We start from the raw sequence: 12,891 nt of genomic DNA on the forward strand, positions 1-12,891 counted from the left end.
AGTTAAGCTACAGGCCATCACAACCATATATATTCCCAAAAAAGACAACGTTAAGAAAATGGCACAGTTCAGTCAAGCATATATATTCTTTTCAGTTTGTACTGAGGCCATCTCAAAGTCCTCTGTGGAAAATATGTTATTAGGATATCCTTGGGACAGTGAGTACAACTTAGGTTTCCATTTATGAAGTGCAGCCATGTGAAAAATAACTCTGAGGAAACCGAGTCTCTGATGGTTACAGCTCCTTCATTAATAAGCATGTCAAGATTTATTAGGGGTATGAACTTTAGCATTTTACAAATTTATGGGTAACTTCATAGATTCCAACAGATTCCTTTGTTTTTTCGTCATAGTCATTCCAATCCTATAGGAAATAAAATTTCACATTATTAGTCACAGAAGATAGAATGCAATAGTGTCTAAATCACAGACTGGAATTCAAACTGAAACTAAGCCTTACTCAAAGTTTCAGTCTTAGATTTCTGTGGAAAGCACTGTGCAGTCACTAAGCTAAGTTCTGGTATCAGAGAGAAGCAAGAGCACTGACCTGAACTTAAATGAGCTTCAGTCTCAGTGTTTTTATTTTAACAATGATTATCTTTTTTTCATATGTAGTCCACAGCCTGTAGTGGACAAGAGAACAACCACGGCAGACGAAAGGATTATCTATCATTTACAATACCCTAGTCAGGTGGGTAAGCAGACAAGCAGATCCCTGCCAAGTAGGATACCAGGGAACAGATTTGACCTTGAGATTCTTGCTCACAGCCAAGGAAGATTTGCAATGCTGGAGTCATTATCCTGAGCTTTGAAGGACAGTATATTACTTTTTAATGTCTCTGCGCAGAGGAAAAAGTGAAGGCACCTTCCTAGAAAAATCAGTTCACCACTCTGAATAACCCCAGCCATTTAGTATCCCAGGTGTTTGCTCTCTGGAATTCCTGAGTGACTTAAAAGAAAAGTTGCATTTCTGCTTTGTCAGCTGCTAAGCTATAAAAGGCGTACTTCTAAAATGATGCTGTTAGTAATGCTGGTTGTTCATAGTTGATTTATATTCTCTCCTCAGCTATGACCTTCCCATGCCTACATGAAAGAGCAAAACTAGAATCTTGTGTGTGCAGGGTGTGTATTTTGGACTAGTGACTTAGGAAAAGCAAGCTAGGTAATTAGATTTACTAATGAAACTAAGACAACATACCTTTTCTAACAAGTTTATGTCATTGAAAGGTGTGCCAGACTCTGCACCTTCAGCAGCAAACCCTGCCTGCAAACACATTTACAGTAAGTTTTTAACAATAAGTTGTACCAAGAAAATAATAAATATGATATTGAAACATGTTTAAAGAAAGTAACTCAGCACAAACTTATGTTATATTTCTTTTAGGTAGAAAGAATGGTCCAGCTCTTTCCTGGTTAAGGGTCAGTATAAGGTTGTGACCCTGTTTGTGAATTGGGAAAATTCAATCTAAGTAATCAGGGAGTAAAATGAGGGAACACTGCTGCTCTATTTTTCCTGCCAAAAAGGTATTTCCAAGAATTCTAGATAATGTTAAACCTGAGTTTCTAAGTTTATGTAGCAGCATCCAACTACTAATAGCTTTAATTTGTGTTCAGAATCCGTACAGGCATTATGTATAAAATAGCTTCATAATAAACTTACATTGCAAGAAAACAATAGAAAGAAAATGTGGAAGAAAGTTAATAGTTTTGGCTTAAATGTCATCAGAATCTAAGACACTAGAGAAGGAGCAGCCTGTATTGGATTTAGGTACAGAAGTGACTAGCAAGCTTTATGTGAAAGGAGGATCAGCTGGATGAATGGACAGATTAGTATACCCACACAATCATTTCAAAGGGGAAGAGTTCTTCACTGTTGTTACTGTTGCTGTTCTTGAAGAGGTGAAGGAAAGGACAGCAGGAGAAAGGGAAGAGTGTATCAGTGGGACACAGCACAAGAATAAGGTGTTCTTTTTTATCTTCTATAGGAACAGCTCTCTCATTTTAGGCTTCACAGCTATCAAGCTGTAAATTAAGTTTTACTAATTTTAAAAGCAAATTGAAAAATCTCAGCCACCTCTGTAGCATACAGGCAGGTTTCTTACATTGCCATTTCTAACTACAGAATTTTATTAAGAAGTGGCTAAAAAGCAAAGGTACCTTCTTCCTGGTTTTCTGCAAGGGGTCTACACTTGCATTTTTGATAAAGAAATCTCCACTAGTGCCAGTCAGACATTTAACTGTGTAAGAATGTGTGAAGTAAGCCACATGATTTTAAAATATTTTGGTATTTGAGTGGAAGGCTAAGCATAAGCACTTGGGACTTAAATAAACCACAGAATGCAGCAGACGTAACAACAGGAGAGCTATCCGCAAGGCACAGTGTGAATATGGCCTTTATATAATTGTCAGAAGCCCATCTCAAGGGAATTGCTAGGGGTGCAGGGCAAGATCAGCATCACGGGACAAAAATGCAGAGCTGCAGTACAGCACAAACACTAGAAAAATAAAAGCAGCCTTGCTTTTGTCACCTGGAGATATCTACCAGCCCTCCGAGGAAGAAGAAGCCATGTGACTGGAATTACAAGCTTGTGTACCAGGCACTCAGCGGGACTTGCCTTCTTACGGCTTTGGCGTCAGAGCAGAGACTCGTTCCGTCTCTGCAGAAGGGGGCCGGGACGCGCGGTGACTCGCCTGCCCCCTGCTGGCCGGCCGGGCACCAACAGCTACGGCATAAACAGGCCCAAGCCGCAAAAAGGCCGGTGACTTGCCAAGGCAGGGAAGTGTCACGCGTTTGTTACGGGTGAAACTAATGGTTATGCCACAAAGCAGAGAAGCTTACGAAGGTTTACGAGGAATTTTATCAGGAAACCTCCATTTTTCAGTTGAAGCATGCACTTGAGGGACAAGGACAGGAAAGGAGCTGAAATATCCTCAAGGAAAACCAAAAATTACGTATCAGATTTGCAGCAGATGTATCTACTTGAGCACTTTAAACAAGAAAGATAAGCAATTGGGGAGAAAAAATGTCCTTGCCCATTATTAGAACACACAAGTCCCTAGTTTGAATTTGTTGCTGCTACTAGGTAGGAAAAGAGGGTTTGTATTAGAGAATCAAAGGATACTTTCTCCTCTTTCAGACTCAAATGATTTTTTGAGAAAACTACTATAATTTAAAAAACACATGCAAGCATTAAGCCACTCTAAATCGACTTCAGGTATGGTTGTATTATGTCTATCAAAAAATACAAAGAAAATCAGTAACGCTATGGCCATATGCTATGTTTGGTGCTAATCAAAAGCCAGATCTAAGGTAGTGGAGAAGCCAGGCTGGCTTGGTTCATGTCAAATATAAAGCAGTTTGCAGAATTGTTTGGAACTGCAAAAGTCTATATATTTACTCATTTAGGCATCAGAAAATTCACTACAATATCTGCTCAGGGATTCAAGTGTACTCTCCAATAGAGTGCACAGACCAAACTTTGAGAGTATTAAATTAAAAGCTTTATTACAGCTGTGACGTCTTTGTTCTGCAGATAAAATTCACAGCTAGGATGCAGAGCTATAAACATCCCCTACATTTTGTAGTCTTCTCATAGATTTTTCTTGAAGCACAAGTTCCTAGGTCTGGCTGCAAAGCTTTCAAACAGGAATAAACTAGTAACCATTCTGCTCCTCAAAAAGATGGGCTTCACTTAAATAAATGAATGAATGAATGAATGACGACCTCCTGCAGCACACTGCAGTGGTGATTTTATTTATACCAAATTCATTGAAGGATCAGCTTTTTTTGGTCTTTTTCTTAGCACAATGTCACAGTCTGAGGGAAGGATAAGACAGGTTTATATTTGTCAGTCTATTTACACCTAATCCGACTGGCATAATAGGTTAAATATAGTAGGGAGTTAACCTGCATACAGCATGACCATGCACAAGCAAATGAATCACCGAAGACTGGCTTGGCCCTGAAGAAATACTTTAACTCTGAATCTTGAGGTGTGCTTTGCAACAGTCTTTAACTGCCATTGATCTTCAGTCTTTGATCAAGTTTCAAATGGAAAAATGCCAATATTTATTTTCTATGGCTTTGGTGATGTCAAATCTCAAAGAAAATTTAATTTTTTTGTAAAACGCCGTATACTGAAGACTGTTCATAACCGGAACTTCACTTACGCTCTGAAACATACCAAGAAGCAAAATGGTGCTCTCCTGAATGTGGCTATCTAATTATGCACTCTCACAATTCCCCTTTGGGAAAGACTCTCTTTTGCAATAACCTGAGCAATGAAGACCTTTCAAGTTAATTCAAATGAGCAGTGCTGTGCCACCTGCAAGGCAACTAGAGTATGACTCCAAGGTGTGTTTAATTTTAGATTTTACTGGCACAAAGAATACCAGAGTTGTTAGTGTTAGCTGCTTGTGGGGTTTTTTTGGAGTAAAATGAAGTAAAAGAAAGAACTGTGCAGAGCATGGAAAACTGCGGTGGTCTAGGATGTTCCAGGAAGAGCAGTACCATTTCAAATAGTGTGTCTTTTATCACTCTAGAGTCTATAAGAAGTGCTTTTAAAAACTGAGAAATCACGAATAAGAACTCACCTGTGGTTGAAAGTCAACCGGTTCCAGACCTCGGCATTCAAACTCCACTATTGTTTTGAATTTCTCGCTGTCTTCAGCCTGTAATTGAGTCAGAATACCATTAGTTTTCATCTAATTGAGAAAGAGATGGGCCAAGCGTTAGTCTAGGAATTAGTTGCTTTAAAGGCAGTACTACCAACTCTGATGTCCCAGGTGACACCAAAATCCTAGAGCTCATTTTATAGGTGGTAATTAACTAGAATTTCTCAATCTGTCACAAGGAAGCCTTCAAAAGGAAACTAATATGGCCATTACATAATCGCCTCTAATTTGAGTGATACCATTTTGTGTTTTACTTATGAAATGTATCAGATTATTCTACACTTGAAACTGTGTGCAGGAGTCTACAAGAGACACTTTTCTGTCAGGGGAGAAAAGCAGCTTTTTGTGCTCTTGAAAGAGGAATGTGATGACAAAGCAAACCCTCAAAATATTATTAATGCTTATTTATCTTTCACTTGTTACATAAAAGAGAAACTTACGTTGTAAGGCTTGATTGTCTGACTTAAAATATCTAAAAAAAAAAAAAAAAATCAGAAATGTAAAATTGAGTGCCATTATGTCTTCGGTTTTATTCAGCACAAACCAAGCCCCAGCTTCTTCTTTCAAAGAAATTTCCTTATACAAAGTAAAAGAAACAAAGTAACAAAGCAGTTCCTGCAGTTGGCCCTCAAAAGGTAGAATTCAATTTTTCTCACTTCTCCTGAGAAGTTTACATTACAGCGTTTTGTTCCCCTACTAATGCAAAAACTTTTACATGCTTTTGTAAAATGACATTACGGATATGAGTTTTGTTCACGCAGAAGCCTGAACTCACCAGGAGGCCTTGCTGTCTCCTTCATGAGCATGATGACAAGTACGTATCTGTTATGAACTCAAGCACCAGCGTACAAGGAAAAAAATCCCTGGTGTATGCTCTTTACAAACAGTGTCAAGCAAAAATGGGGACCAAAAAATAAACTTAGGAGAAAAAGTGTAAAATGGATGACACCTCTTAAATTTCTAAGCACATACCAATGGAGTTCTCCCTGGAACACAGCTTGCATTTCTGCACCATAGTGGCACTTCCTCTGCCTCCTTTCAGGGGAGCACTGTCCTAAAAACCATGAAAATAGAGACATTTTTAACTGCACTCTAGCTGAGCCATTGGAAACCTCTGCAAAGGTGAAGTAGTTTTTACAACACTGGTCTTAAACTTTCTAAAAATATTGCAGCAAGGCGGCTTTTTTTTTTTTTTAACTAGAGAGATCTATAATTCAGAAAGCTGTGATTATCAAAGAATAATTCTATTCTAGAGTTTTACAATAGTGATTAACGGATAGTTATGTCTTGTCCATATAGGCATGTTCCATTAATTCCTCAAAATACATTCTTACCATTCAGTAGTATGCAACAAGAAGGGATGATTATTCCTAAGAACAGAACCTTTTCTTATGCCTCATAAATTTTATCCTGCTTTTTCAGTTTCCAAATGCTAATTTAGCCTGCTTAACTCACCTTGAGTTACCTAAACTTCTCCAAAAAGATTCCATCAGCATCAGAGAAAGATGCTACAGGCTCAACCTTATCCTGCTATCACTTCAAAATTTGTTTCTAAATGATATTTTTACAGAAAGGCGGCTTTTCAAAGCAGACGTAAATACTTTGTCACCTACAGTCATCATTCCAATGGCATATTTCAATTAACAGTCTCCAACTATTTTTTTTAATATGAATGACAGCATTTCCTGAATGCATATAGCTATTAAAATACTATCTCACCTAAAGTGCAAGTTATCACATCCCTGACGCTAGTATCTCTTGCGTGCAAGAGGCAGGTTTGTTTTCTCATTTTTTGTTCTGATGCAGGTTACAACAGGGAAACATACCATCAATCGCAGATACTGCCATTTTTCAGAAACTTCACCACAGTTCCCACATTTCAGCTGAAAAATAAACATAAATCAGAGAATTTAAAGCTGTCAATAATCAGGGATTAAAAAGCTGAAGGAGTTTACGTGAGCCCTCCAGATTCACAATCCCCACTCTTTCACAGTGAGAGGAGCCGGAGGCAGGTTATCGTTGCCATCTATCCCGTTAGGCCCCTGAGCTGACTCGACCTGGCGGGTATGCCCGCCGCAGAGGGTCTGCCCTTCGGCGCGTTGGATGGACAACGTGTTACAAAGCACGGTCACAAAATAAAAGATGGGAATAACGCATCTCGCCATTTACCTGGGTTACCTGCCAACGGATATTGGATTACCAACCACCTCACCAGTGGAGGCACTGACCAACACCTGCACTTAAGACTTTTCGTTATTGCAAGGTAATGTATAATGTAACACGGGTACTAATGTATATATGTCTATATATTTGTACCACCACATCCGTTGCTCCTGTAGCAGCCTGTTCGCACTGTGTGGAAGAAACTCCATGGCTGTTTAAGCTGAGCGATGTGACACTTAACACCGCAGGCCTTCATCGCCAGGTGCCCCGCCGGACAGCCCAACAGGCTCTCAACACCGAGAACGGCGCCTCCCCGCTCCCGAAGACCCCGAGGCCGCCGCCCGCCGCACCTTGAGGTACCAGCGGAAGTCCTCCCCCTCGGCCCGCAGGCGGGTGATGTTCTCCAGCGTGGCGCGCAGCTGCAGCCCGATCCTCTGCAAGGCAAGAGGCAGCGAGAGAGGCCGTCAGCTCAGCTCAGCTCAGCTCCGTTCGGCTCGGTTCAGTCCGGCCCGGCCGCGGCTCCGACCTACCCCCATGGCCTCGCAGGGTGCCCGGTAGCTCACGGGGCTGCGGAGGCGCCGCACTATCGGGACTCCCCTGACGGCCCCCCTCAGGCCCGTCCCGCCTCTCGCGGGAGCACCTGCGTGGTTTTAGTGTTTTTTCTTCCCCCCCCCCCCCCGCCCCCCCCGCCGTGCGTCGGTGCCCTCAGCCAAGCTGGCGGCCGCCTCCCGCTGCTCTCTGCCGGGCTGAAGCTGACGTGAAGCCGAAGCTGCCCTCGGCCAAGATGGCGCCGCCGGCGAGGCCTGTCCCCGCCCCGCCCCGCCGCCCGTCGGAGCGGCCCCGGGCGGGAGGCGCGGCGGGCTGGGCCCCGGCGAGAGGGGCGGCCGGTTCAGGGGATGAAAGCGGGACGGTGGTGGGGAAGCGGGGCAGACCTGTGGGGAGGAGGGTGCTGGCAGGAAAGGCAGACGGGGCCTGCGGCAAGAGGAGGGAAAGCAGGAGGTGCTGGCGCAGGTAATAGGGGTTAGATGTTTTCACGTTTTAGAAGTAATTTAACCACAATCTTTTTTTAATCGCAATGGCTACTCACTTAGGAAAACCAGAAAGAGGTGCTAGAGGAAGCGAGGGCACAGTTTGGCAGAGGAACACCCTCAGAGCCGGTGGGGAGCCTCAGACCACTGTGGTGTCTCCCACAGTGCATTACAAAAATTACCACTTTGAAGTTGAGACATGTTTGGTCCTCTAAGTCTCTTAATCAATTCTGCACAACAGATCTGCTAGTCTAGAACTTAACTAAATACATTCTACATTGTGTTTAATTTCAGTTTTTCCTAAAGCTGGATGGGAGTGTCAGTGAGGATCCTGGATGGCTCCCAGGTGGCCTGTTGGCTACTTCTGCTCTGAAGGCAATGGGTAATCACAGCAGCAGGTTGTGACAAAGCTGATATGTCTTTGCTATAACCGGTTATCATGTGTAGCTATCAGTTGTTTTGCGTATTTGAGCTGGCCAACAGAATATCCAACTCAGGATAGTAACAAAAGTTTATCTTGACAGCTGGCAAAAGTTTCACTTCACAGAGCCAGACTTAATTCCATTTTCTACTGCTGCATAATAAAGAAGTGAAATACAGCTTTGTGTGATACAAGCGACATAACATACCCTGAACGTATCATGATAAAAGAAGTGTTAGGAAGTCAGTTTCTCACCAGAAGTTATAAATACGGATCTCACCATTTTATTAAGACAGTCACTGACAGTTTGTAAAAAAAACATTCTGACATACATAAAAGCTTCAGGCCAGAGATAGCAAAGAACTGAAACAGCATTCCTCCCCCCCCCCCCCTACTGCAATACAAACTTAAAAGTTTATTCAATTTAAATTGGCTTAATCTTGAAGTGCAGCCCAATAAGACTGAAGACTAGACACTTAAGGTCCTGTACCAGGTAGTAGAACACTCTCAAGCCTTCTGGATCCCTGCAGTACACAACAGAAGGAAGGAAAAAAAAATAGATTGATGTTTTAAGAGAGCAGTTTATAGAACTAACATCTTAAAAACCCCCAAAGCCTTTAGGGAGACTTTTCAGAGGTCGTCTTGTACGTTAACAGATTTGCTTCATCCTGCATGGATTGATAAAACAGTCTACAGTGCAAGTTTGCAAGTTTTAAGTTTTGACAAAATGTGCATTTTTATCATGAAACCAAGAAGTAACATCACTTTGGATTTACAAAACATGATACCCGGTCTTTTTAGTTTAGGTGAAATATAGAAGTCTTGGTTCTCCCAGAGACATTGGCGTGGACAGGCCAACGACAGTTCCGTTCAGACTCTGAATACGCCTAGCAGGGGTTCCTACAGTACCATGAGCTGCTCGGTGAGTTTGAAAATACAGTGCGTAATGACAGAGTCTAAAAGTGTTTGGTACATTACGCGGGAACACAGAGCTCTTGTGGCCCCAGGAACTGATTTGTACTTTGAAACAATATAAAATACAAGTAATCATCAAATTCTAATATAGATCGTTACATAAGAACAACAGCAACAGAAAAAAGCAGAGTACGTACTTGGATTGATTTACATCAATGAGTGAACCGATTTTTGACGTGGTAAAGGAGATGTGCTCATCACCAATTACTATTTCAAGCTCCTGAAAAAATAGAAGATTATAGGAAGTCAAACTACCGCTTTATGGTATTAGTTACAGAAATACTTCAGTACTGAGGTGAGAGCTTTTCTGTTTTTATTACAAAGGTATTGAACGCTGTAGGTCTGTAAATCGTATTATCTCTCACAACTAAACTGCCATTTAGGCACTGCTCGGGTTTTAAAATAGTGTTTGTTTCTCTCTTGTCTAGAAATGATACTGACGTGAAGAAAGAGTTCAGTTATGCTTCTAACGAGCTAACACATAAAAATTAAAGCGGCAATTAGAAACCGCACACCAACCTGCCGACCAACTCTGTCAGGGGGAGGCCATAGCGCATCATCTTCTTTTGTGATTTCACTGTCGTCGATTATTCTCTTCAGCTCCTCCATCACGCTCTTATGCACGTAAGCCTACGAACAATACTCCAGCGTGAACACACATCCCCAGGCGCTACCCAGCGCGCCGCCGGGGTCTCTCTCCTGCACAAACCGCCACACGAGCGCTTTGCTCTGCTGATTTCCCACACAGCCCCCGCTCCAGGCGCGGGCCGGCAGAGGCGCGCACCCCCACCCCCACCCCGGCAGCGGCCCGGCGGCGGCCGCCTCTCCCTCACCTCTTTTCGGATCATGACGTCGTTCTTGTAGTTGCTGTTGTTGGCGTAGCGCAGCTTCCCTGGCGAAGACAGGTCGGGCGTTAAACCCCCGCCAGGGCAGCGGTAGGCCGGCCCCGCGTCCCCCCGGGAGCGGAGAGAGCGGGCCCCGCCGGGGGTCCCGCCGCGCTCCCTCCCTCCCGCCCGGTCCCGCCCCGCCGCTCACCGTCAGGCCGGAACTCGAACTCGAGGAACTCGTGGCCGAACTTGCCCTTGTGCCCCACGTAGTAGCGGAGGTAGAAGTCGCTCGCCATGGTCCCGCCGCCGCCCCGGCATGCACCGCAGCGGCGCGGGCGAAGCGCGTCACGGCGGGCGGGGGCGGGGCGGAGCGTGCTCCCCACTCCGATTGGCCGGCTGCGCCGACTGCCGCGAGCCGCAGCAGCAACGGCGGCGGTGGCGGCCGCCCCCTGGCGGGCGCCGGTGGCTGCAGCCAGGCCCACGAGGGCGGGGCGGGGGGGGGCTCCCGCTCCCTCTGTCCGCAGCGGGAGGCGGCCCCCGCGGCGGTGGCGGCGGGAGCAGAGCAGGGCCTCGGCCAACACTCAGCCCGGGCGGCCCGGACATCGCCCAGTCCCCTAGCGACGGGAAGCGGTGCAGGTGGGGGGCGCCGCCTCACGCGGGCACTCGCCGCGCCGACCGCCTTCCCCAGGGCGGAGGCTTGGGCCTTCGGCAGGTGCCCCCCCCGGGGTGCCTGGAGCCCGGGCAGCTGACACAGAGCTGTTTTCTCCTAGTAATGTTTGCAGTGTTTGACAGAAAAAAGTCATGCTGGTGCTTGATCATCGCATCCACTTTCCCCACACTGCAGCTGCGGTGGCGATGGCTTGGGTACCGCGGCTGAAACGGACCGAAGTCCCCAGGCAGGTATTGGTTTGTCAGTCAGGGCCTCTCGATTCAGGCAGTGAAGGACGTGCTGCGTGCCTTGCCCTAAAACTTGTGACTTCTTTCTAAGCGGCAAATGAAAATTATTCACTTGTTACTAATAAAGGCTTTCTTGTAATATTTAGGCATAGTAGTAATAAAAGAGTCCTAAGTCTAGACATTAACATTTAGTGCTAGAATTTGAAGCAGTTTTGTGCCTCCCTCGGACAAAGGCAGTAACCCAGCCGAGCTGTTCCCTGGGCACATGTGAAAGATACTCACGTACTACACTCACTCCTGTTTAACAAAGACTGATGTTACGCTAATTCAATTAAAGGACTTTCTGTAAGCCTCATAAACTCCTCCGGTTTACAGCTTCCTAACATTCAGTCTCTTTGGCTGCCATATTCCCACTAGAGCAGTTATGGTAAGAAAGGCCTCAACTTCTGTGAATTAAAAGAAGTTAGCACTTAGCCTGTTCTGCATATTAGTCCTATGTGTCATAAGAAGAGGCTCAGTGTTTTGCAGGAAATGTTGGGGAGTCCTTTTTTCCTGTTAAAAATAAATTGGAGTTGCGGTCTCTCACAGCATTTAAGGATCAAAAACTTGTGTGTCTTTTTATTCCTTTTCTTCCTGAGATTTTCCATGGAAAAAAGATCTAATGTGGTTGTATCACCTTATTCTGTTACTGCCTGTCCACTTCTAGCACTTACAGGAAGTTGATGTGGTTCATTGCTGTTCCATCTGTCCAGTGAGAAGCACTTTCAATGCTGCTCCATGTACGGTGTGAATATTTGTTTATGTATTATTGTCCTTTTATAGGAATATTATCTTGAAACTGATCACTTAATACAGTTCTTTAAAACTAACAGAATACCAGCTAGCAAAGCCCTCTGATGCAAACAGATGGGAGCCACCACTAGGAAGCCTTTCCAGACCTGAGCATCTGATGAGAAAGTTTTCTGGGGTGAGTTCTGTCTAAATGGCTTGGGCTATTGAATCAAAGGTCCCCGTATCTTTCCCATCACAATAAACCTACCTGTCTTATAATTCTGTCACTTATGGTACCTTTCTGGTAAAATTTTTGAGTTTTTCTCCAGTCCCCTCACAATTTAACTGGCTATAGATAGTATCCAGAGTGTATTCATTCAAGAAAAGAGTGTTCTTTTGGAATCTCAAAGGGCTGTTTATAATTAAAATAGGTGGTTAAAAATTACTGATTTCTTGGCCATAGTTTCCTGGGTTTAGGCAGACTCTTGGTAGTAGCTATATAAATGTGAAAAAGGATTCATTATTTTATGTATCTTTGGGCTTGAATATTCACAATTGCATTCTGTGTTCTTTATGAATTTCCATTCTATAAAATATCTAAAAGTTGGCCCTTCAGTAGAAGAGTCCTACTGATACAGAAATAGCTAACCAATTGCTTTCTTAACATTTACATAGTGCAAAGAAATTAAAACATGAGCCTAAAAAAGTAACATTCATATTTATACCAGATTAAAGGATTTTTGGCAGAACTATTACCCTGCTTATTATATGAACTTGGTTCTTCAATCTAAAGGTAATACCAAGTATAAACTTCATATGTTCCTCTTAAGTACTGTCTGGCTTGACTTCAAATTCAGAGTTTTTTTTGTGAGAGAATGACTCTACTGTAATTGTCTACATTGTTTTATAAGCCTTTTCAGGAATATCAATGCTTAATGCATTGTTGTTTAAATTACTGTGTTGGAAGGAAGAGCAAACTGGAATATGAGTTATCCTGAGAACCTGCATTTAAATTCATCTGGGCGTTGTCAACTGTCTTTGAGTTCTGTATATTAATTCTAACATACTTTATGATGAATGCATATTATGGGTGAGATAAAAGTGGTTTTTGATGTGTGTGTATTAGGTTTTTTTG

The 12,891-nt window shown here is 43.6% G+C and overlaps 2 protein-coding genes across 2 annotated transcripts; both read right to left on the reverse strand.

The window, feature by feature from the left end:
* Positions 1 to 2: 2 nt before the first annotated feature.
* CZIB (CXXC motif containing zinc binding protein) lies at positions 3 to 7,411 on the reverse strand. Its single transcript, XM_059822042.1, has 8 exons — positions 7,368 to 7,411; positions 7,188 to 7,271; positions 6,501 to 6,557; positions 5,647 to 5,728; positions 5,115 to 5,146; positions 4,594 to 4,671; positions 1,199 to 1,264; positions 3 to 364 (listed from the first exon to the last, which is right to left on the reverse strand). The coding sequence occupies exons 1-8, from the start codon at positions 7,371 to 7,373 to the stop codon at positions 287 to 289; spliced, it is 483 nt and encodes a 160-aa protein (XP_059678025.1). The 5' UTR covers positions 7,374 to 7,411; the 3' UTR covers positions 3 to 286.
* A 1,257-nt stretch (positions 7,412 to 8,668) lies between these two features.
* MAGOH (mago homolog, exon junction complex subunit) lies at positions 8,669 to 10,390 on the reverse strand. The gene is made up of 5 exons (XM_059822098.1): positions 10,297 to 10,390; positions 10,095 to 10,153; positions 9,781 to 9,891; positions 9,399 to 9,481; positions 8,669 to 8,810 (listed from the first exon to the last, which is right to left on the reverse strand). Exons 1-5 carry the CDS (start codon positions 10,382 to 10,384, stop codon positions 8,711 to 8,713), a joined length of 441 nt encoding a protein of 146 aa, XP_059678081.1. The 5' UTR covers positions 10,385 to 10,390; the 3' UTR covers positions 8,669 to 8,710.
* Positions 10,391 to 12,891: the final 2,501 nt, after the last annotated feature.

The sequence above is a fragment of the Gavia stellata genome, chromosome 10 (assembly GCF_030936135.1).
Source record: "Gavia stellata isolate bGavSte3 chromosome 10, bGavSte3.hap2, whole genome shotgun sequence".
NCBI classification, from domain to species: domain Eukaryota; kingdom Metazoa; phylum Chordata; class Aves; order Gaviiformes; family Gaviidae; genus Gavia; species Gavia stellata.

What these genes read in the sequence shown, in the direction of transcription:
- CZIB (XM_059822042.1), bottom strand. An exon ending in ACTTCCGCTGGTACCTCAAG is followed by an intron (nt 6,558 to 7,187) that starts GTGCGGCGGGCG and finishes TTTATTTTTCAG; the next exon opens with CTGAAATGTGGGAACTGTGG. An exon ending in AGACAATCAAGCCTTACAAC is followed by an intron (nt 4,672 to 5,114) that starts GTAAGTTTCTCT and finishes ACTCAATTACAG; the next exon opens with GCTGAAGACAGCGAGAAATT.
- MAGOH (XM_059822098.1), bottom strand. Translation starts at nt 10,384, where the DNA reads ATGGCGAGCGACTTCTACCTCCGCTACTACGTGGGGCACAAGGGCAAG. An exon ending in GTTCGAGTTCCGGCCTGACG is followed by an intron (nt 10,154 to 10,296) that starts GTGAGCGGCGGG and finishes TGTCTTCGCCAG; the next exon opens with GGAAGCTGCGCTACGCCAAC. An exon ending in ATTGATGTAAATCAATCCAA is followed by an intron (nt 8,811 to 9,398) that starts GTACGTACTCTG and finishes TGTGTACTGCAG; the next exon opens with GGATCCAGAAGGCTTGAGAG.